The sequence below is a fragment of the Staurois parvus genome, unplaced genomic scaffold, assembly GCF_062004578.1.
Source record: "Staurois parvus isolate SC_StPar_1 unplaced genomic scaffold, SC_StPar_1.0 ptg000513l, whole genome shotgun sequence".
Classification (NCBI taxonomy): domain Eukaryota; kingdom Metazoa; phylum Chordata; class Amphibia; order Anura; family Ranidae; genus Staurois; species Staurois parvus.
Window position 1 is genome coordinate 4,047,454 of NW_028318309.1, and position 22,120 is coordinate 4,069,573.

Sequence of the window (22,120 nt, forward strand, 5' to 3'; positions counted from 1 at the left end):
TCTCCTTAAGTGTTTCCCCTCTACTCTCCTTACTTAAACACAAACTGATTGCTTTGAGAAATCTGCTATCTTTTCCTGTTTGGATCCGGAAGACCACTTTTCCGTTCAATCTTTTTATTGAGATTGAACAAAGAAAAAAACAGTACAGTATTTTTATCCAGCTCCAATTGCAAGGGTACATCCAACATCGTCACGGATCAGAAACTTGCAGACACATATTCCTTATAAAGCGTGTTTGGCCTATTATAATTTACAGGTCAGTGGTCAAGGTGAACAGGGAGTGGGGCCACAGTTCAAGCACGGTGTTGAATATTGCTGGATGATAACACAACATATACTGGATTGGACGTTTATTATCATATTCTTTTTGTTATACATTCATTTTTTGGACTGTCACTTTATGTTTTCAAAGCTTATGGTTTTATTTATGAGGAGGTAGCGCCAGGGGCGTATTTACCACAAGACAAACAAGGCACTTGCCTAGGGTGGCATTTTCCAGGAGGGCAGCACCTTGCCCCAGAAGAAGGGATGGAAGAAGGGACGGAAGAAGGGACACACACACCATGGGAAGCAGGTGGGATCTGAGAGAGACTGCGGGATGCTTGATGGTGTATGCAGAGCTTGACTCTCGGTCCCGGGGATGTCCAGAGCTGTGAAGATGGGCATCTTTCTCTCTATCTCCCGGGGGGGGGAAGTAGTGGAAGGTTCTCCCTGGTGGGGGGCAAGGGTGTTTTTGGTCAATGTCAGGCTCTCTCCATGGGAGGGGGGGGGGTGTTTGTCGTATCCATGGGGTTCGACGATTTTTGTGTTGCCTAGGGCAGCACAAAACCTAGATGCACCACATTTTTTTCATTTATCTAATTTGAGTGTGACTACACCAGAGCAGTGATTGCAGTAATTTTCTTCCCTGATATTATTATTATTATTATTATTATTATTGGAACATAGCAGCGCATAAGCCTTTACTATTTACATCCAACATACTGTAGTCCAAAATACTACAAGTCTTGCATCCAGGTCTTGCAATGTATCCAGGGTTAGCTGCACAGATAATAACTGCTCTTGGAAACTCAACTCAAATCCATTGGACATGAATAGAGGCAGTAATTACTGTTATACTGAATGACATTCAAAAAGAAGAAGAAGACATTCCTAAGAGAGCAGACCTCAAAAGATGAGAAAGAAAGAAGAGTAAAGAGAGAAAGAAGAGTAGATGATGAGAAGTCAGGTTGAGACATCCGCCCCTATGGTGTAGAGCTGTCGGTTAGGAAACAATTAGAGATGAGCGAATCGAACATGACGAAGTGGAATTCGTTCCGAAGATTTGGAAAAATTCTATTCGCGACGAATCCGAAGATTAGCAAACTTCGGATGCACGAATCGAATTTTCCCAAAAATGGCGGCGACATGTGTGGCGACGGAGAAAATGGACAGAGAAGATGGGGCGGGGATCTCTGGGAAGGCACGCAGACAAGGCGCGCTGACCCATAATGCATTCATGACATGTGATCGCATTAGCCAATCAGCAGCCAGCCAGCACTGTGTAATGGTGGAGCTATAAATCGCGGCCATCTTAGAATTCTCCATTAGCCTCCGGTCATTCAAGAGAGACAGACCTGTGTGTATTAAGGGACAGAGTTAGGGCCACAGAGACTTTAGGGCCACAGAATCGTTACTCAGGGACACAGAATCGTTACTTAGGGCCACAGCTATCAAAGAATCGAAAATTTAAAGTGACATACACCCTTTTTTTTTTTGGTGGCTGTCGTGCACAGTTGGTGCTGCAGTTTGCCGATTGTGTACAATAAACTGACTTTCTGCTTCACAACCACTATTGTACGTTCAAAGAGTTAGATCCATTTACACGCCGGGTGGCGGTAATATTTTTTGGGTGATTAGTGCATTCCAGTGACATAAACGTACAGTTTCCAGCCAACGGCAAGCTGCAATTGACCGATTGTGCTAAATAAACTGACTTTCTGCTTCACAACCACTATTGTACGTTCAAAGAGTTAAATCCATTTACACGCCGGCTGGCGGTAATATTTTTTGGGTGATTAGTGCATTCCAGTGACCTAAACGTACAGTTTCCAGCCAACGGCAAGCTGCAATTGACCGATTGTGTACAATAAACTGACTTTCTGCTTCACAACCACTATTGTACGTTCTAAGAGTTAAATCCATATACACGCCGGGTGGCGGTAATATTTTTTGGGTGATTAGTGCATTCCAGTGACATAAACGTACAGTTTCCAGCCAACGGCAAGCTGCAATTGACCGATTGTGCTAAATAAACTGACTTTCTGCTTCACAACCACTATTGTACGTTCAAAGAGTTAGATCCATTTACACGCCGGGTGGCGGTAATATTTTTTGGGTGATTAGTGCATTCCAGTGACATAAACGTACAGTTTCCAGCCAACGGCAAGCTGCAATTGACCGATTGTGTACAATAAACTGACTTTCTGCTTCACAACCACTATTGTACGTTCAAAGAGTTAGATCCATTTACACGCCGGGTGGCGGTAATATTTTTTGGGTGATTAGTGCATTCCAGTGACATAAACGTACAGTTTCCAGCCAACGGCAAGCTGCAATTGACCGATTGTGCTAAATAAACTGACTTTCTGCTTCACAACCACTATTGTACGTTCAAAGAGTTAAATCCATTTACACGCCGGCTGGCGGTAATATTTTTTGGGTGATTAGTGCATTCCAGTGACATAAACGTACAGTTTCCAGCCAACGGCAAGCTGAAATTGACCGATTGTGTACAATAAACTGACTTTCTGCTTCACAACCACTATTGTACGTTCAAAGAGTTAGATCCATTTACACGCCGGGTGGCGGTAATATTTTTTGGGTGATTAGTGCATTCCAGTGACATAAACGTACAGTTTCCAGCCAACGGCAAGCTGCAATTGACCGATTGTGCTAAATAAACTGACTTTCTGCTTCACAACCAGTATTGTACGTTCAAAGAGTTAAATCCATTTACACGCCGGCTGGCGGTAATATTTTTTGGGTGATTAGTGCATTCCAGTGACATAAACGTACAGTTTCCAGCCAACGGCAAGCTGCAATTGACCGATTGTGCTAAATAAACTGACTTTCTGCTTCACAACCACTATTGTACGTTCTAAGAGTTAAATCCATATACACGCCGGGTGGCGGTAATATTTTTTGGGTGATTAGTGCATTCCAGTGACATAAACGTACAGTTTCCAGCCAACGGCAAGCTGCAATTGACCGATTGTGCTAAATAAACTGACTTTCTGCTTCACAACCACTATTGTACGTTCAAAGAGTTAGATCCATTTACACGCCGGGTGGCGGTAATATTTTTTGGGTGATTAGTGCATTCCAGTGACATAAACGTACAGTTTCCAGCCAACGGCAAGCTGCAATTGACCGATTGTGTACAATAAACTGACTTTCTGCTTCACAACCACTATTGTACGTTCAAAGAGTTAGATCCATTTACACGCCGGGTGGCGGTAATATTTTTTGGGTGATTAGTGCATTCCAGTGACATAAACGTACAGTTTCCAGCCAACGGCAAGCTGCAATTGACCGATTGTGCTAAATAAACTGACTTTCTGCTTCACAACCACTATTGTACGTTCAAAGAGTTAAATCCATTTACACGCCGGCTGGCGGTAATATTTTTTGGGTGATTAGTGCATTCCAGTGACATAAACGTACAGTTTCCAGCCAACGGCAAGCTGCAATTGACCGATTGTGCTAAATAAACTGACTTTCTGCTTCACAACCACTATTGTACGTTCAAAGAGTTAAATCCATTTACACGCCGGCTGGCGGTAATATTTTTTGGGTGATTAGTGCATTCCAGTGACAGAAACGTACAGTTTCCAGCCAACGGCAAGCTGCAATTGACCGATTGTGTACAATAAACTGACTTTCTGCTTCACAACCACTATTGTACGTTCAAAGAGTTAAATCCATTTACACGCCGGCTGGCGGTAATATTTTTTGGGTGATTAGTGCATTCCAGTGACCTAAACGTACAGTTTCCAGCCAACGGCAAGCTGCAATTGACCGATTGTGTACAATAAACTGACTTTCTGCTTCACAACCACTATTGTACGTTCTAAGAGTTAAATCCATATACACGCCGGGTGGCGGTAATATTTTTTGGGTGATTAGTGCTTCCCAGTGACATAAACGTACAGTTTCCAGCCAACGGCAAGCTGCAATTGACCGATTGTGCTAAATAAACTGACTTTCTGCTTCACAACCACTATTGTACGTTCAAAGAGTTAGATCCATTTACACGCCGGGTGGCGGTAATATTTTTTGGGTGATTAGTGCATTCCAGTGACATAAACGTACAGTTTCCAGCCAACGGCAAGCTGCAATTGACCGATTGTGCTAAATAAACTGACTTTCTGCTTCACAACCACTATTGTACGTTCAAAGAGTTAAATCCATTTACACGCCGGCTGGCGGTAATATTTTTTGGGTGATTAGTGCATTCCAGTGACATAAACGTACAGTTTCCAGCCAACGGCAAGCTGCGATTGACCGATTGTGCTAAATAAACTGACTTTCTGCTTCACAACCACTATTGTACGTTCAAAGAGTTAAATCCATTTACACGCCGGCTGGCGGTAATATTTTTTGGGTGATTAGTGCATTCCAGTGACATAAACGTACAGTTTCCAGCCAACGGCAAGCTGCAATTGACCGATTGTGTACAATAAACTGACTTTCTGCTTCACAACCACTATTGTACGTTCAAAGAGTTAAATCCATTTACACGCCGGCTGGCGGTAATATTTTTTGGGTGATTAGTGCATTCCAGTGACCTAAACGTACAGTTTCCAGCCAACGGCAAGCTGCAATTGACCGATTGTGTACAATAAACTGACTTTCTGCTTCACAACCACTATTGTACGTTCTAAGAGTTAAATCCATATACACGCCGGGTGGCGGTAATATTTTTTGGGTGATTAGTGCATTCCAGTGACATAAACGTACAGTTTCCAGCCAACGGCAAGCTGCAATTGACCGATTGTGCTAAATAAACTGACTTTCTGCTTCACAACCACTATTGTACGTTCAAAGAGTTAGATCCATTTACACGCCGGGTGGCGGTAATATTTTTTGGGTGATTAGTGCATTCCAGTGACATAAACGTACAGTTTCCAGCCAACGGCAAGCTGCAATTGACCGATTGTGCTAAATAAACTGACTTTCTGCTTCACAACCACTATTGTACGTTCAAAGAGTTAAATCCATTTACACGCCGGCTGGCGGTAATATTTTTTGGGTGATTAGTGCATTCCAGTGACATAAACGTACAGTTTACAGCCAACGGCAAGCTGCAATTGACCGATTGTGTACAATAAACTGACTTTCTGCTTCACAACCACTATTGTACGTTCAAAGAGTTAGATCCATTTACACGCCGGCTGGCGGTAATATTTTTTGGGTGATTAGTGCATTCCAGTGACATAAACGTACAGTTTCCAGCCAACGGCAAGCTGCAATTGACCGATTGTGCTAAATAAACTGACTTTCTGCTTCACAACCACTATTGTACGTTCAAAGAGTTAAATCCATTTACACGCCGGCTGGCGGTAATATTTTTTGGGTGATTAGTGCATTCCAGTGAGAAACGTACAGTTTCCAGCCAACGGCAAGCTGCAATTGACCGATTGTGCTAAATAAACTGACTTTCTGCTTCACAACCACTATTGTACGTTCAAAGAGTTAAATCCGGTTTTATTTTTGGGGTGCTTATTGAATTAAAGAGTATGTCAGACAACATGCAGAGGAGTGGCAGAGGAGGCAATGTTTCAGGAGCGAGCAGACGTGGCAGCAGAGGAAGGGGTCGAGGCAGCACTAGTCGCAGCCAGAGGCCAGTGCTCCCGGTGTCATCCAGCGGTCGTGTCTCCACCGACAACCCTGCCGTCATCGATTGGTTGACTCGGTCGTTTTCCTCTTCCCAGGTCACCTCTGACACCTACAGCCAACGGTCGGTGGGTACGTCAGACACAACCGTTAGTTGGCATGGCCCGGGAGCAAGCCCACTGAAATCACGTGTCCTCGACCTGCCCCTGTCCTTTGGTGTTCCCTCACCAAGCGAAGTATCGCATGCTGTGGGCTCAGCCCCACTGTACAGTGAGGAAGAGCTAACAGAGGGCGGTCAGGAACGGGGGGAGACATCCGCCTCTTCAGCAGCCAGGTGAAGAAGTGCTGGCGAGGAGAGTGGCTCGGTAGCCGGTCTAGAGACAGGTCTGTCTCCTGACCCACACGCAGCCGAGGGGGCTAGTAGTGACGCGGAGACCCTAATTGATGATGATGAGGCTGATCTCACTTGGCAGCCTCGTCGTCATCAGGCTATTGCTTCCGCATCATCAGGAGAAGAGGGTGCCAGCTTGCCAGCAAGCAAAACAGTCGGTGGGTTGCCCAGGAGGCAGCAGGGTCGCAGCAGTGTCAGTGGAGCCAAACGGCCACGGAGTAGAGCACCAGCTCCACTGCAGCCTACCACCACGGCCAGTAGTGGTGCCGGTGTGCACGGAGGAAGTAGCAGTCAGCCAGTGAGGAGTAGCGGGGGCAAAGTTTCCTACTCGGCGGTGTGGCAATTTTTCGTCAAGCCGCCCGAGGAAGTAAACGTAGCCGTATGTCGACTATGTGGCCAGAAAGTCAAGCGTGGCCAGGGGGCCAATGTTGGGACTACAGTGTTGCGTCAGCATATGCAGCGTCGCCATTCGGTGGCCTGGGAAAACTGTGATAAAGATACGACGGTTCTGCCTGCCCCAGCTCCCGCTCCATCACCCGCTCCGTTACTTGCTCCGTCACCCGACGTCAATCGCCCTCTATCAGCCAGTCAAGGCTCCAACACTTCTGCTGAGGGGAGTTGTCGCTCGTTGGCATCTTCCGCTCGTTCAGATGCTCCTTCTCCTGCTACTCCTCTTCACGGATTCCGTCAGCAGTCTTTCTTGGAATCCGTTTCCAAGAGACAACAGTTTGCGAGCACGCACCCGACGGTGCAGAAGCTGAACGTCCTCCTGTCCAAGTTGCTGGTGCTGCAGTCCCTCCCTTTCCAAGTGGTGGACTCAGCACCTTTCCGAGAAATGATGGCTTGTGCCGCGCCGCGGTGGAGAGTGCCAAGCCGGCATTTCTTTGCCAAAAAGGCAGTGCCAGCCCTGCATTCACATGTAGAAGAGATGGTGGGCCAGTCTTTGAGCATGTCGGTCTCTGCCAAAGTGCATGGCAGCGCCGACGTGTGGAGCTGTAACTACGGTCAGGGACAGTACATGTCATTTACGGCCCACTGGGTGAACGTGGTGCCGGCACAGCAGCACCAGCAACTTGGACAGGTCACGCCGCTTTTGCCTCCACGTTTGCACGTCCTTGGTCCAGCAAAGATGTCCGCCTCTACCACCTCTTCTTCCGCCGTGTCCTCAGCCGCCACCCCCGTGCCAAGTCCCATTACCCGACCGGCATATCACATGTGCAGGGCGCAACGGTGTCACGCTGTGCTGCACCTGGTATGCCTTGGCGAACGTAGTCACACAGGGGAGGAACTTCTGAGTGTAATGAACAGAGAAATCGACAGATGGCTGTCTCCGCGCAAACTGAAAATCGGAACCATGTTGACCGACAACGGAAAGAACATGGTGTCTGCTCTGTGTCAAGGAAGGTTGTGCCATGCGCCATGCATGGCTCACGTGTTCAATCTGGTTGTCAAGCGGTTCCTAAAATCCACCATCCCACTGCAAGACATCCTTAAAATGTCACGTAAACTTTGCATGCATTTCAGCCATTCCTACACCGCAAAGCACACCCTCCTTGAGCTGCAGCGGCAGAACGGAATTCCACAGCATCGCCTGATCTGCGACGTTGCAACAAGGTGGAATTCAACCCTACATATGTTAGAACCATCATCGATTTCCTGATGTTACAAGCGGATAAAGGTACTCCCCTGTGTAACTTAGATGTCAGCCATTGGCAGCTCATGCGTGACACCTGCCGCTTGCTCAGGCCCTTTGAGGAGGCCACGCTATTCGTGAGTCGGCAGGACTATGGGATGAACGACGTCATTCCTCTGTTGCACGTCCTGGAACAAATGCTGTTAACAATGGCTGGTCAGGGTGCGGTAGACGTGGCGCACAGATCTCAACGCCACATGACCCCTGTGGGGGCAGGACAGGAAGAAGAGGAGGAGGTAGAGGAGGACATTGGTGCTCAGGAATTATTGAGTGAAATGGGTGGTTTTTCCACTCAGCGGACAGGAGTGGAGGAGCAGGAGCATCTGGTAGAGGAGGAGGAGGAGACAGAGGACCCAGACGCACCGTGGCAGTATGCTGTGGAGATGGAGGCAGGGAGTCCCTCGCATTCCTTGGCACAAATGGCCCATAGCATGCTCGGTTGCTTGCGTAGCGACAGCCGAATAATAACCATCAGACAGAGGGATGACTTTTGGCTGTCCACCTTGTTGGACCCTCGCTACCGTTCAAAAATGGTGGCCTTTTTCACACCTGCTGAGAGGGAGGCCAAAATAAAGTACTATAAAAACCACCTATGTAGTCAGTTGGTCTCTGCCTTTCTGCGCCAACGTCCATCCTCAGACACTGTGGGCCCTGTGCCATGGCAGCAGGGGAGGGGTGGGGTGGTAGGAGCAGTGGCAGCTCCACCAGCAGCGGCTGCCTCAGTCTGCAGTCGATGATGAGTAGCTTTCTTCACCAGCGCAGTGAGGAAACTACTAACCAGCCGCAGCAGCAGCAGCATCAGGTGGACCTGGAGCAGGACCTCAAACAACAGGCTTGGGCCTACTTGGACAGCACCCTGCCAACCGAGGTAGACAATCCCCTTGACTACTGGGCAACGAAACTTGACCTTTGGCCCCAACTAGCTGAATTTGCCCTTGAAAGGCTGTCATGCCCGGCCAGTAGCGTGGCATCGGAGCGCGTGTTTAGTGCGGCAGGAGGTATTGTAACTCCGCGGAGGACACGACTGTCCACCCAAAGTGTGGAGAGACTCACGTTTGTGAAAATGAATCAGGCGTGGATTAGTCTGGATTTCAAACCACCAGTTCCTGACACAACTGACTAAATCCGCCATGAATCATGCCCCAAACATGTTATTAGGGACAAATGGAAGACCTCCACCTGATCCGTACATTTGTATATATATTTTATTGAGAGGCTGCTGGTCGGCCGACTCATGTTTTGCACATTTTTAATGACTTATACTCTGCAGGTCGGGCCCCTCATGAATTGGTGTTTTTAAATTATTTATACGTCGCTGGACGACTGTCACATGAATTTAAACTTTTTAATTATTTATAGTCGACCAGTTCCAGACCGATGGAATAGCAATTTTTTAAAATATTTATTTGACACGTGTTGTCCATCTCATCAATGAGGTGGACTGTTTATTTATTGGCCACGGTTTGGCCCCCTCCTGTTTCTTACATTGTTAACTTGTTGTATCGGTCACGGTTTGGCCACATGTTTGGTTGTCTTGTTAAGATTTTCTGTAATGTACACAGTTACGCTTGACTTGTCGACTTTCCACAATCTACTAAGGTATAGCATCGCATCAAAGTTTTTTTTTTTTTTTTTGGTCTAAACCATTTCTTATAATGTCAATTTGTAGGATACGCCGCTGTAAGGCGACCTACTTTTTTGTCACTGTGTAGACATCTATTTATAGGCCGATGTTTGGCCACAAAAATATATTTAGTAATAACCTAGCCGTTCAGGCAGCTCCCTGAACACCTCGGGAATTGCTTTGTATATCTGTCGCCTTAGAGGCCGCTGTCTGAACAGCTCATGAATTGCTTTCTATATGTGTCGCCTTTGAGGCCGCTGTCTGGACAGCTGATGAATTGATTTGTATATATGTACTTATTGTCCGCTGTCCGGACAGCTCATGAATTACTTTTTGTATATAGCCTTCCAAACCACTCTCAGAATAAGTCATGATATTCATGCTGTGTATAGCCTTATAGGCCAATGGTCAATCAAGTCATGATTGTTATAGTGTGTATAGCCTTATAGGCCGCTGTCTTTACAACTTTATAATTCCATGCAGTATATAGCCCTATCGGCCACTTTCTGGCATCCAGTTGCTGTAGCCCCCATCACCACACTGTGCCACGGGCCCCTGTACCGCCTTCTCATACTGCTGCCAGATCCATCCTCTGCCATGTGCGTCTTTGTCGTCTGCTCACGCTGCTGGGTTCCAGTTTTAAACCTAGGCCTGTGTATGGCTTCCGAATACTGCTGCCTCCACCGCCACCCTGCGCCATGTGCCTCTGTCGTCTGCTCACGCTGCTGATGGCTTCCGCTTTTTAACCTAGGCCTGTGTATGGCTTCCGAATACTGCTGCCTCCACCGCCACCCTGCGCCATGTGTCTCTGTCGTCTGCTCACGCTGCTGACGGCTTCCGCTTTTTAAACTAGTCCTGTGTATGTCTTCCGAATACTGCTGCCTCCACCGCCACCCTGCGCCATGTGCCACTTTCGGGTCTCCTCACACTGCTGCCAGGTCCATACTGATTCATGGCCCCCTGTACCGGCTCCTCATGAACGTGGTTCAGCGGGTTTGCATCACTTAACGGCAAATCGTTGACAAACGCTGGGACGTTCAGTGTTGTGCGCATTAAGCCAGACACCAAAGGGCAGCACAGACCTGTTATTACTCGCTCAAGCATGGCTGAACAAAACCAGTCTCTACCACAAATTGGACCCAGACCTGCCCAGGGTCTCGTAACTAGATTGCACGGAGGAGTAGAGTCCGTTATCGGAATTAAATAGAAAAAACGCCACACCAAAAAGAGTGGCCATTTCCAACACTTATTCCAGAAAGAGGAACAACCCATTTCATATACGGCCCGTAGACGTTTCACGTCTGCCACATTCAGTCGATTTAAGACGCAAGCTCCACTTCCTGTGGTCTCTGACCGTCGATATACCTTTAAGTGTCAGCTTTGAAGCTATATTCCCTCCGGAGCACTGACACTGGTGCCCTTCCGTCAACATGCCTTTAAGTTTCAGTTTTCAACCATATTCCCCACAGAAGCCAAACTCTTGGATATCCCAGAAGCTGCTCAGCGGGTCAGGGCAATAAAGCTCCCGGTTCGCAGGTTGTTCCGTCTTATGGATGGAAGTACGACGGTATATGATCTTCTTCGCACCCACGGCATTACCTCATAAAATTTCTGCATTGCATCTGCAATCACAACGCTGACTTCCCGGATCGCCACTCAGCCATTGGACTCTTGATAGTCGTCTCCCCACACTGCTGCTGGGGGGACTTTTTAACCTAGGCCTGTGTATGGCCTTCAATTGAAGCTGCTTCCGCTCCGCCACTCTGCCATTGGACTCTTGATAGTCGTCTCCCCACGCTGCTGCTGGGGGGACTTTTTAACATAGGCCTCTGTATGGCCTTTAATTGAAACTGCTTACGCTCCGCCACTCTTCCATGGGCCTCTTGGGTATCCCAGAAGCTGCTCAGCGGGTCAGGGCAATAAAGCTCCCGGTTCGCAGGTTGTTCTGTCTTATGGATGGAAGTACGACGGTATATGATCTTCTTCGCACCCACGGCATCACCTCATAGAATCTCTGCATTGCATCTGCAATCACAACGCTGACTTCCCGGATCGCCACTCAGCCATTGGACTCTTGATAGTCGTCTCCCCACACTGCTGCTGGGGGGACTTTTTAACCTAGGCCTGTGTATGGCCTTCAATTGAAGCTGCTTCCGCTCCGCCACTCTGCCATTGGACTCTTGATAGTCGTCTCCCCACGCTGCTGCTGGGGGGACTTTTTAACATAGGCCTCTGTATGGCCTTTAATTGAAGCTGCTTACGCTCCGCCACTCTGCCATGGGCCTCTTGGGTATCCCAGAAGCTGCTCAGCGGGTCAGGGCAATAAAGCTCCCGGTTCGCAGGTTGTTCCGTCTTATGGATGGAAGTACGACGGTATATGATCTTCTTCGCACCCACGGCATCACCTCATAGAATCTCTGCATTGCATCTGCAATCACAACGCTGACTTCCTGGATCGCCACTCAGCCATTGGACTCTTGATAGTCGTCTCCCCACACTGCTGCTGGGGGGACTTTTTAACCTAGGCCTGTGTATGGCCTTCAATTGAAGCTGCTTCCGCTCCGCCACTCTGCCATTGGACTCTTGATAGTCGTCTCCCCACGCTGCTGCTGGGGGGACTTTTTAACCTAGGCCTGTGTATGGCCTTCAATTGAAGCTGCTTCTGCTTCACCACTCTGCCATTGGACTCTTGATAGTCGTCTCCCCACACTGCTGCTGGGGGGACTTTTTAACATAGGCCTCTGTATGGCCTTCAATTTAAGCTGCTTATGCTTCACCACTCTGCCATGGGCCCCTGTACCGCCTCCTCTTGCTGCTGCCAGGTCCAGAGTGTGTCATGGGTCCCTGTACGGCCTCCCATTGCTGCTGACTTCATCGCCAGACTCTGCCATGTGCCACTTTCAGGTCTCCTTACACTGTTGGTGGGTTCCATTTTGTGATAGGGTGCTGTATGGCCTTCCATTGCTGCTGCCTCCACCGCCACCCTGCGCCATGTGCCTCTGTCGTCTGCTCACGCTGCTGACGGCTTCCGCTTTTTAATTGAGGCCTGTGTTTGGCTTCCGAATACTGCTGCATCCACCGCCACCCTGCGCCATGCGTCTCTGTCGTCTGCTCACGCTGCTGACGGCTTCCGCTTTTTAACCTAGGCCTGTGTATGGCTTCAGAATAATGCTGCCTACACCGCCACCCTGCGCCATGTGCCTCTGTCGTCTGCTCACGCTGCTGCCAGGTCCATACTGATTCATGGCCCCCTGTACCGGCTCCTCATGAACGTGGTTCAGCGGGTTTGCATCACTTAACGGCAAATCGTTGACAAACGCTGGGACGTTCAGTGTTGTGCGCATTAAGCCAGACACCAAAGGGCAGCACAGACCTGTTATTACTCGCTCAAGCATGGCTGAACAAAACCAGTCTCTACCACAAATTGGACTCAGACCTGCCCAGGGTCTCGTAAGTAGATTGCACGGAGGAGTAGAGTTCGTTATTGGAATTAACTGTGAGGGACTTTTAAACCTAGGCCTGTGTATGGCCTTCAATTGAAGCTGCTTCCGCTCCGCCACTCTGCCATTGGACTCTTGATAGTCGTCTCCCCACGCTGCTGCTGGGGGGACTTTTTAACATAGGCCTCTGTATGGCCTTCAATTTTAGCTGCTTACGCTCCGCCACTCTGCCATGGGCCCCTGTACCACCTCCTCATGCTGCTGCCAGGCCCGTAATCTGCCATGGGCCCCCGTACCGACTCCTCATGCTGCTGCCAGGCCCGTAATCTGTCATGGGCCCCTGTACCGCCTCCTCATGCTGCTGCCAGGTCCAGAGTGTGTCATGGGTCCCTGTACGGCCTCCCATTGCTGCTGTCTCCATCGCCACACTCTGCCATGTGCCACTTTCAGGTCTCCTCACACTGCTGGTGGGTTCCATTTTGTCATAGGGTGCTGTATGGCCTCCCATTGCTGCTGCCTCCACCGCCACACTGTGGCTCCACACTCTGGTTTTGGCCCCGTGACTGCCCAAATGAGTGAAGTGTGCGGTGATTCTAAGATCGACGGCACTCATCTGCATGTCATACTGACTGACAGTATTATTTCTCTTCCCCAGCAGACTCCAAGGGCATTTAAATTAAAGGTACAGTGTTCTGCACTAATATAAAGGCTCTCTGAAGCCTAGAAACACCCTTTTTATAAGTTAAATTCGCAGCGAATATATTCGGCTCGAAGCGAATTTATTCGGCGAATTCGGCGAATCAGCTGAACCGAATTTTTTAATAATTCGCTCATCTCTAGAAACAATCGGTACCTTCATGTATTGGACCCATGGTTCACATCTTCTCAAATTGTTTAACTTTATCATTAAAAATACAATTTTGTCATGGACCATGACCCATGAAATCTTCCCCCTTGCCTGCACAAGGGACACCAAGAGTTGCTTCCATGCTTTGGCTATGGTAATGTTGGCACTCAATGAGAACAAATATCAAACGTTGGGAGCTCTTAGAGATCTTGTTGATGAGCTCATTAAGAAGAGCAATTTGTGGAATAGGCACCTCGGTGACCCTGCGCAGTAAGACAGATATACCATTCCAAAAGCCCCAGATCTGGGGGCATTCCCACCAAACATGATACATTGTCCCTAGAAAGTTGCAGCCTTGAAAGCACAATGGGGAGGTTGAAGTATACATTTTAGCAAGGTGGGTGAAGGCTACTTTTAAGCAAACAAGTCAGGCTTTTGTCTGACTTACTCTGGCACAAAGGTACACCAAGGATCAGATAAGCTGTTTTGCAGCAGCTTTGGAGGAAGGACTGGCTGTGCCCAACTTTTAGAAATATATTTTTTAGCTGGAGAAGTGTTCGCTCATAGATGGTAACCTCTCCATTTCGATAATGAAAAGTATACCTTATGGCGCTGCTCCACGCTATGGATGGAAGGAAAAGGATCATCCCACTGGCAAGTGAGAAGGGGGGAGCATGAGTCCGAGTGATTACAGTTTCAGCCAATACAAATGAAGGGATGAACGCTGCTGAACCAACCCCAGGAGTCCAATGTTGAGGAATGGCCTCAGCAGCCGTTCTGGCCACGCCCTGACGAGTTTCGCCCCGGCCACCGGGGATTGGTCACAGAGGTAGTCTGACTCATTTGGTCTATAGGGGTTTGAAATCTCCACGTATGCAAACCTACTCTATGAAATCTGTTATTAGAGTATGATTCTCCATGGGTTGGAGTCTGGTGGGTCTATGAAATACTCAGTTGTAGAGAAACTCCTGTTTACCTAATTTTTAACATTACACAGACCCATTTTTGTAACTAGATTTGGAATTAAAAATATACAAGATGTAGTAAGAAGTGGAGTTCTGATGACCTTTGGTGAGCTGAAATATTTGTACCAGCTATCTAACACTCATCTTTTTAGACATCTACAATTTCGGCATGCCTTGCATGCACAATTTGGGGTTGGCCATTTGTCCCTTCGGCCTACTAGAATTGAATCAATGTTGAGAGATGATGATCTTACTAAGCTTTTATCTACTATTTATAAGCAATTGTTCCCAAAAACAAGCAGGTTGCTGCAGGTCTGTCAAAGATCTTGGGTGGTAAACGTTCCGGATTTAGATAATAAAGATTGGGATAAACTGTGGGAGGTCCCTTTCACGAGGATGGTTTCAGCTAGATGCCAACTGATCCACTATAAACTTAGCCAAACTTGCTAACATTATTAAGGATCAGTCCTCTCTTTGCTGGTGCTGCTCTCAAAGCCATATGGGAGAAAAATATATTTGAAATATATTTAAAAAATATTTTTCCCCATATATATTGCCATATATTTGAAATACTACAATTTTGGCCATATTCAATATATTTCAAAATTTATTTCAATAAATATATTATATATACACATACATACATGTATGTTGAAATGCGTTTTTATTACAAAATATATGAAAAATATTTTTAAGAATACATTTCAGATATACTGTATGTCTTTTTAAAAATACATACATTTTTGGAAGGCATTTACAAATATATGTAAAAATATATGTTAAAATGACTTTTTTTATATGTTAAAAAAAAATCTTAAGAATACATTTAAAAAAATATATATATTTTTTTTACCCTCCACACTTGAAAGGCTCAGGTAAATGCAACTCTGCCCTTCTACAAAGCCACTTATTCCAATAGAAGCGTGTCTTCCATATTTGGAAAGTTGGTTGGTTGCATAAATTCTACATGCACTATCTCTGACTACATATGCTGGTATTCTTGTCCATATTAGGCACTGTGTATTATGCTTACAATGGATACCTGGATCCTGACCTCAGCAGGGGCAGACTCACAACTCATGGGGCCCCTGGGCAATAGGGGATCATGGGGCCCCTGTATCCTTGCCCAAACTCAAAAAAGCCTATGAAAAAAGTACCAGGGGCATCTCATGGGGCCCCCTACTGACCCCGGGCCCTCGGGCAGTGCCTGAGTTTCCAAATGGTCAGTCTGCCCCTGGACCTCAGTTTAGTTTTTGCCACCCTGGACACTCACACCTCCTGGATCTCCGACCTCTTCTGAGGATGCTCTTGTCCAGTCATGTGACTGGCTTGAGAGCTGGCTTTAGGGGAGAGGAGGGACACTGGACAACAGATGCCCCATAGTATGTCTATGGGGGACGTCACCACCAAGGTATTGGAACTGTTGCTGCTGCTCTCTCCTCTCCTCTGAAGCCGGCGCTGGGAGACGATCAAATGACCGGACCATATGAGAGACCATAGCGCCCTCAAAATGAGTAAGTATAGACATCTTTTCTTTACTGGGTACATAGTATAGGACTTAGAATGGGGGGGGGGCAGGTTTAGGATTAGGTTTAGCCCTGACTTGCACTTTAATGTTGTTCTTACTTTTTGAATGCATATTAAGATTCTTAATAAAAAGAATTTTACAAAACAGAAGTAACCGAGTTGAGTACTTGACCCAATTGGGTCATGGTAATTCCTATTCAGACAAGGCTTGGGAACACAGTGTATGGTCGTTTTTCATGTGACAGATGTCTCTAGGTGCTTGGTATTCCCAATTTTAATGACTATGTGACTACCTATCAGAGATATAGCTTAGTAATCGATAACGGAACCCAGCAGTGAGATGTGAAGACTATGAGACTTTGAAGGCTGCATCTGCTGCCCTCTCTTTCTAGAAGTGTTAGTTGCTGGACTGATGTGTTCTTCCAATGACTTCAGATAATCAGCCATCATAATCATGGGCCAATAGGAATGTGTGGGATGCAGGAGAACGAGCAAGAAATATTGAAGCATTTCATCAGAATGAACTGTTGGCATTTGGGTATGGTGATAGTGAATGAGAAAATCACTCTCTGGGGTATCTCTAGTGTAGTCCCCCAGCATTTGGAACAGTGTACTCATTTAAATACATGGCACACCAATATGAGAGCACAGTGGCTAAATGGTTGGCATTTCCGCCTGGCGGTATTAGGGTCGTTGGTTTGAATCCCAACCACGGCACCACCTGCCTGGAGTTTGCATGTTCTCCCTGTGCCTGTGTGGGTTTCCTCTGGGTACTCTGGTTTCCTCCCACCCTCCAAAGACATGCTGGTAGGTTAATTGGCTCCTGTCTAAACTGGCCCTAGTATGTGTATGTATGAATGTTAGTTAGGAACCTTAGATTATACGCCCCTTGAGGGTTAGGGACTGATGTGAATGTACAATATGTATGTAAAGTGCTGTGTAAACTGATGGCGCTATATAAGTACCTGAAATAAATAAATAAATGTTGATAAAGTGAGAAGGAACCAGGGAGAGCAAAATACAGTATAAACAGATGAAACTTTAGCTTTAAAATCCCTAGTGATCCTGCCCTGATGGTCCTTGTTCAGGCACTTCTTCTTATAGGGTGACAACACTCTGTTCCTGTCTCTCAGCTGTACTCTTACTCTTGCATTGTCCCCTAACTATCCGAAGGAGACTACAAGTGGCCATTGTACTGCACATTACACAGGCACGGTCCACTGTTGTCACCATTAGGAAATGTGCCTTGAGAAATGCAGCCATCACTGGCGTGCATGTAGACAGGAAGTGGCTGCAAAGAGGCTGCAAGAGTGCTGCAGAAGTGAGATGCAAAAAAAGATGAAAAAAAGGTGAAAACAAGCATTTATTTTAAAAAATTTGAAAAAGACAATTGAATATGATACACAATGCTTTAACAAATGAAATGTTATTTAACATTACATCTCCTACACAGACCCATTTTCAAACAAGACCTACATTGTTCTGGGGTACTTACTCAGGCAGCGGTGAACATATATATCCAGTCGGGTAATTGAAGCCTCTAATGTTTGATGAATCCACTGGGCATTTTTCATAATCAATACTTATACCTGAATGGAATACAAATAAGGGTTTATTTCATATTGTAAAGCGCTGAGCAAACTGTTGGCGCTATATAAACCCTGTATAATAATAATAATAATCCTAACCCTCTTGTATTGAGCTGTACTGTTGCTGTATTGTCTCCCATTATATTGTAAAGCGCTGAGCAAACTGTTGGCGCTATATAAATCCTGTATAATAATAATAATAATTAAAAAAAGTTTTTTTTACATTTTTACTCTCAACCTGCACTGCTACATTTTGGCCACTAGAGGGCAGTGACAACTCATAGAGTGGGGCAGTTTTATAACACAGAGAATTCATCCCTTTAATTTGAAATGAGTATTAAAAGAAAATGGATTTGTTGATTTTCTTTTGTTTTCTTTTCCTGATCAACAGAAAATAGATGTAAAAAAAACCCATTTTCAAATATTTGAAATTAAGGAAAGGCTAAACCTGATCAATAAAATCTGGGTGACAACTCTCTCCCATGAGTGTTCCTATGTTGTCATCCTATGACATACACCTTTGTTTAGGACTACAAGCAGCTATGACAACACACACTGCTCTGACTTGGTCCACTGTTGTCAGTTAGCCAGTCCAGCACAATGATGAAATTGTTTACTCTGATTTCACTGCACACTGTGAGCTTCACACACTGTGCATTAGAAGCTGCAGCAAGACAGATAGAGGCCACCCCATCTCCTGGCTGGAGGACATCCAGCATCATCTAGGCTTTCCTCCCCAGCCTGTGTTTCTGGCCTGCCCCTTTCATTCATAGGATTTCAGGTCCTTAATCATGGAGGCTCAGCATCACACCTACCTACCTAGGAACTCCGGCTCCTCCAGACTGACATCCACCCCCCCCCTCCCCCGGGCATTTAGATATTTGCATAAATCCTCCCAAGAGGAATTCTAGGATGTGTATATCAGAAATGATATAAGAATAATATATAGTATAGGATCTCTCCACGGGAACAGATAGTCCAGCTTTGGGTAAATACTGTCAGCCATCCAATAGATAAGAAGAACCCCAGCAATGAAATGAAATCTCTACTGAATTCCCAGCTCCGCCCACCTGCTGCAACCATCCAATGGGAACCTCAGACTCGTTTACAGAGACTACAATAGGAGGTACAATTGGCGGGACAAAAGGGTGGATCCATTATTCAGCCTGCATTCACACTTAGCATTTTGTAAATTTTTGCAGCACATGCATATGGCAGCCCATTCATTCCTACATGCACCAAAAAAATAGCTCATGCACCTTTATGAGTGCCAAGCTGTGTGCGTTTTTTTCCAGTTTTGCCAGGCTTGATTTTGTGTGAATAATGCACATGCTTTTTGTTGGGGAGCCATTATCAATGAATTACATAGTTAGTCTGGCTGAAAAAAAGACAAAAGTCCATCCAGCTCAACCATAATGGTAAGGCAAGTGCAACACTTGTTTTTTTTTTTTAAGTACTGTAAAAACGAGCATTTCCAAAATGCTAAGTGTGAATGCAGGCTACGTCCACAAGCACAAGAAGAAAAAAATGTATACAGAACATAAACGCACTCACAGTTAGTAGTGACGACTCCTCCGTCATACCTCCTAATGTGAACTAGATCCACAAACTCTCTGGCTGAAATAAGCCCCATCCCATAACTGTGTGTGATGGTCTGACAGATCACAGTGTCCTAAAAAAACCAAAACAAAAAAGAAAAACAACTTTATTAGCACATGAATACAGTAAAACACAATTTCACAGCGAGGATCAAACTACACTAGATGGAGCCCAGGTTTACAGATAACCCCTGGATGGTAGATATCCACTTGAGCTCTGGAAGATTTAGATTTCACCACCTTCATGACTAGGGCATTTTTTTTGCTATTCGGCACTGCGCTACTTTATCTGGTAGTTGCGAAGTCATGCAACACTGCACCCAAAATGGCATGTAAATAATTTTTTTTTACACAAATAGAGCTTTCTTTTGGTGGTATTTGATCATCATTGGGTTTTTAATTTTTATTATAGAAAAGTAAAAACGAAAAAAAAAACCCAATATTTTCTCGCCTTGACTACTGTAACTCCCTCCTCATTGGCCTACCTCAACGCAGGCTATTCTCTCTTCAGTCTATCATGAATGGTGCTGCCAGACTCATCCACCTTACTAACCGTTCTGTATCTGCCATCCCTCTCTGCCAATCCCTCCACTGGCTTCCACTCAGTGTCCTCCATCCCTCTCTGCCAATCCCTCTACTGGCTTCCACTCAGTGTCCTCCATCCCTCTCTGCCAATCCCTCCACTGGCTTCCACTCAGTGTCCTCCATCCCTCTCTGCCAATCCCTCCACTGGTCTCCACTCAGTGTCCTCCATCCCTCTCTGCCAATCCCTCCACTGGTCTCCACTCAGTGTCCTCCATCCCTCTCTGCCAATCCCTCCACTGGCTTCCCATTGCCCAACAGATAAAATTCAAAACATTAACAATAACATATAAAGCCATTTATAACTCTGCCCTAAATTACATCACCAATCTTGTCTCCAAATATCACCCAAAACCTTACTATCCGCTCCTCGTACGACCTCCTACTTTCTAGCTTCCTTGTCTCCTCCTCCCATGCTCGTCTCCAGGACTTCTCCAGAGCTTCCCCCATCCCCTGGAATTCTCTACCCCAATCTATCAGACTATAGCCTACTCTGCTCACTTTTAGGCGATCTCTGAAAACCTCTCTCTTCAGGAAAGCCTATCCTGCCCTCAGCTAATAACAGAATCTTTTATTCCTCCTACCTGTCCATCCCCCACAGTTATTACCTTTTGTACCACTAGCCCCTCCCTCTTAGATTGTAAGCTCCAAGGAGCAGGGACCTCCTAACCCTCTTGTATTGAACTGTATTATTGCTGTATTGTCTCCTGTTATATTGTAAAGTGCTGAGCAAACTGTTGGCGCTATATAAATCCTGTATAATAATAATAATTTTCTATTTTCTGCAATCAAATATACGATAAAAAAAAAAATCAAACACATGTTGCATATATGTGGCGCAACAAAAGAAAGACTACTTCTGTGATGTCACATATATGTGTTACGCCATTGTCAGGAGGGCCGTAGTTTGAGGGTACCTCTGATGAGCCCAGACGGTACCCTGGTTGAGAAAGGCTGGTTTAGTGGGTACCACTACAGTAGAGGAGACTGAATGCATATGTTATGGAATGTCTAAAGACGAAACTTCCCATATCAAATTATTTGTCGTACATCAAGAGAAAAAGCAAGCGTTCACACAGATCGCCAGATGCTGATTTGCCAAAATGCCCACCAGGGGCTCATAACCTTTCTGATTACAGACTCCCAATAGGTTGCCCTGTATATCTGTCCTGCCCCACTTTCCTGTATTGTTTATGTGTGGTGTTGAATTGCATGAGGTTCATATTGTAGTAGTATGCTGGCATCTAGTGGCTGTTTTGAACGACTATAACTTGTTTACTATGCTATTTTGGTTTGCTCTGTCCTAGTTATACCGCCCCCATTACTTCTATGTTGCCTGAGTCAGTGGTAGTTTTTCGCAGAAACTGAGGTCAGGAAAATCATTGTCTCTTTACACTTTAAAAGACTGGAAAATCATCCTCTGTACTGCAATTAGCTGATTTAAAATTGCATTGGATTCAACTTCTGCATCTTGTCGAACAGTTAAGCTGAAAGACGTGGAAAGAAGGCGCCTCTAAGTGTAGTATTGGCAGTTTTATTAAGAAAAAATGAGGAAGGGTTGTAACAGCGCAAACACTGCAAAGTCCTGGGAAATGGTAGTATGGGTGATGGTGGTATTAGTGGCTACTGTATGAAGAGCGTAGGATTCCGTGTGGCACTGAGGGCAAGGCTTCCAAATAAGCTGTAGCAACTTCTGTAGATGAGAAAAAGGAGAGAAGCGCCTCTAAGTGCAATAAGTCTTTTAATTCAAGTCTAAATGTAGAAACACTCACATGTGTGAAGTAATCATAGGGTTAAAAACCGTGGTTAACAATAGTTAACGGTGGGGTGGTAACCCGGGTGAAGAGCCGTCATCTCTCTGCGATGTGGGGAGGTCAGCTCTCGGCTGGAACAGCGTGGTGGCTGGAGGGGGAACAGCGGTGAGGCCAGCCTTCATGCACGTCCTCCCTCAAAGCCGGATGGAACGCACGCTGGAACATAGCGGCGG

At 46.1% G+C, this 22,120-nt stretch overlaps 1 protein-coding gene across 1 annotated transcript in view; it reads right to left on the reverse strand.

The window, feature by feature from the left end:
• The window catches only part of LOC149451859 (stAR-related lipid transfer protein 6-like), a 53,449-nt gene that overhangs the window by 5,654 nt on the left and 25,675 nt on the right, over positions 1–22,120 (reverse strand). Inside the window, exons 5-6 of the mRNA XM_089690098.1 lie at positions 19,508–19,625; positions 17,860–17,953 (exon numbers count right to left, since the gene is read on the reverse strand). Coding sequence (XP_089546224.1) covers positions 17,860–17,953; positions 19,508–19,625 — 212 coding nt within the window. The remainder of the gene's footprint in view (positions 1–17,859; positions 17,954–19,507; positions 19,626–22,120) is intronic.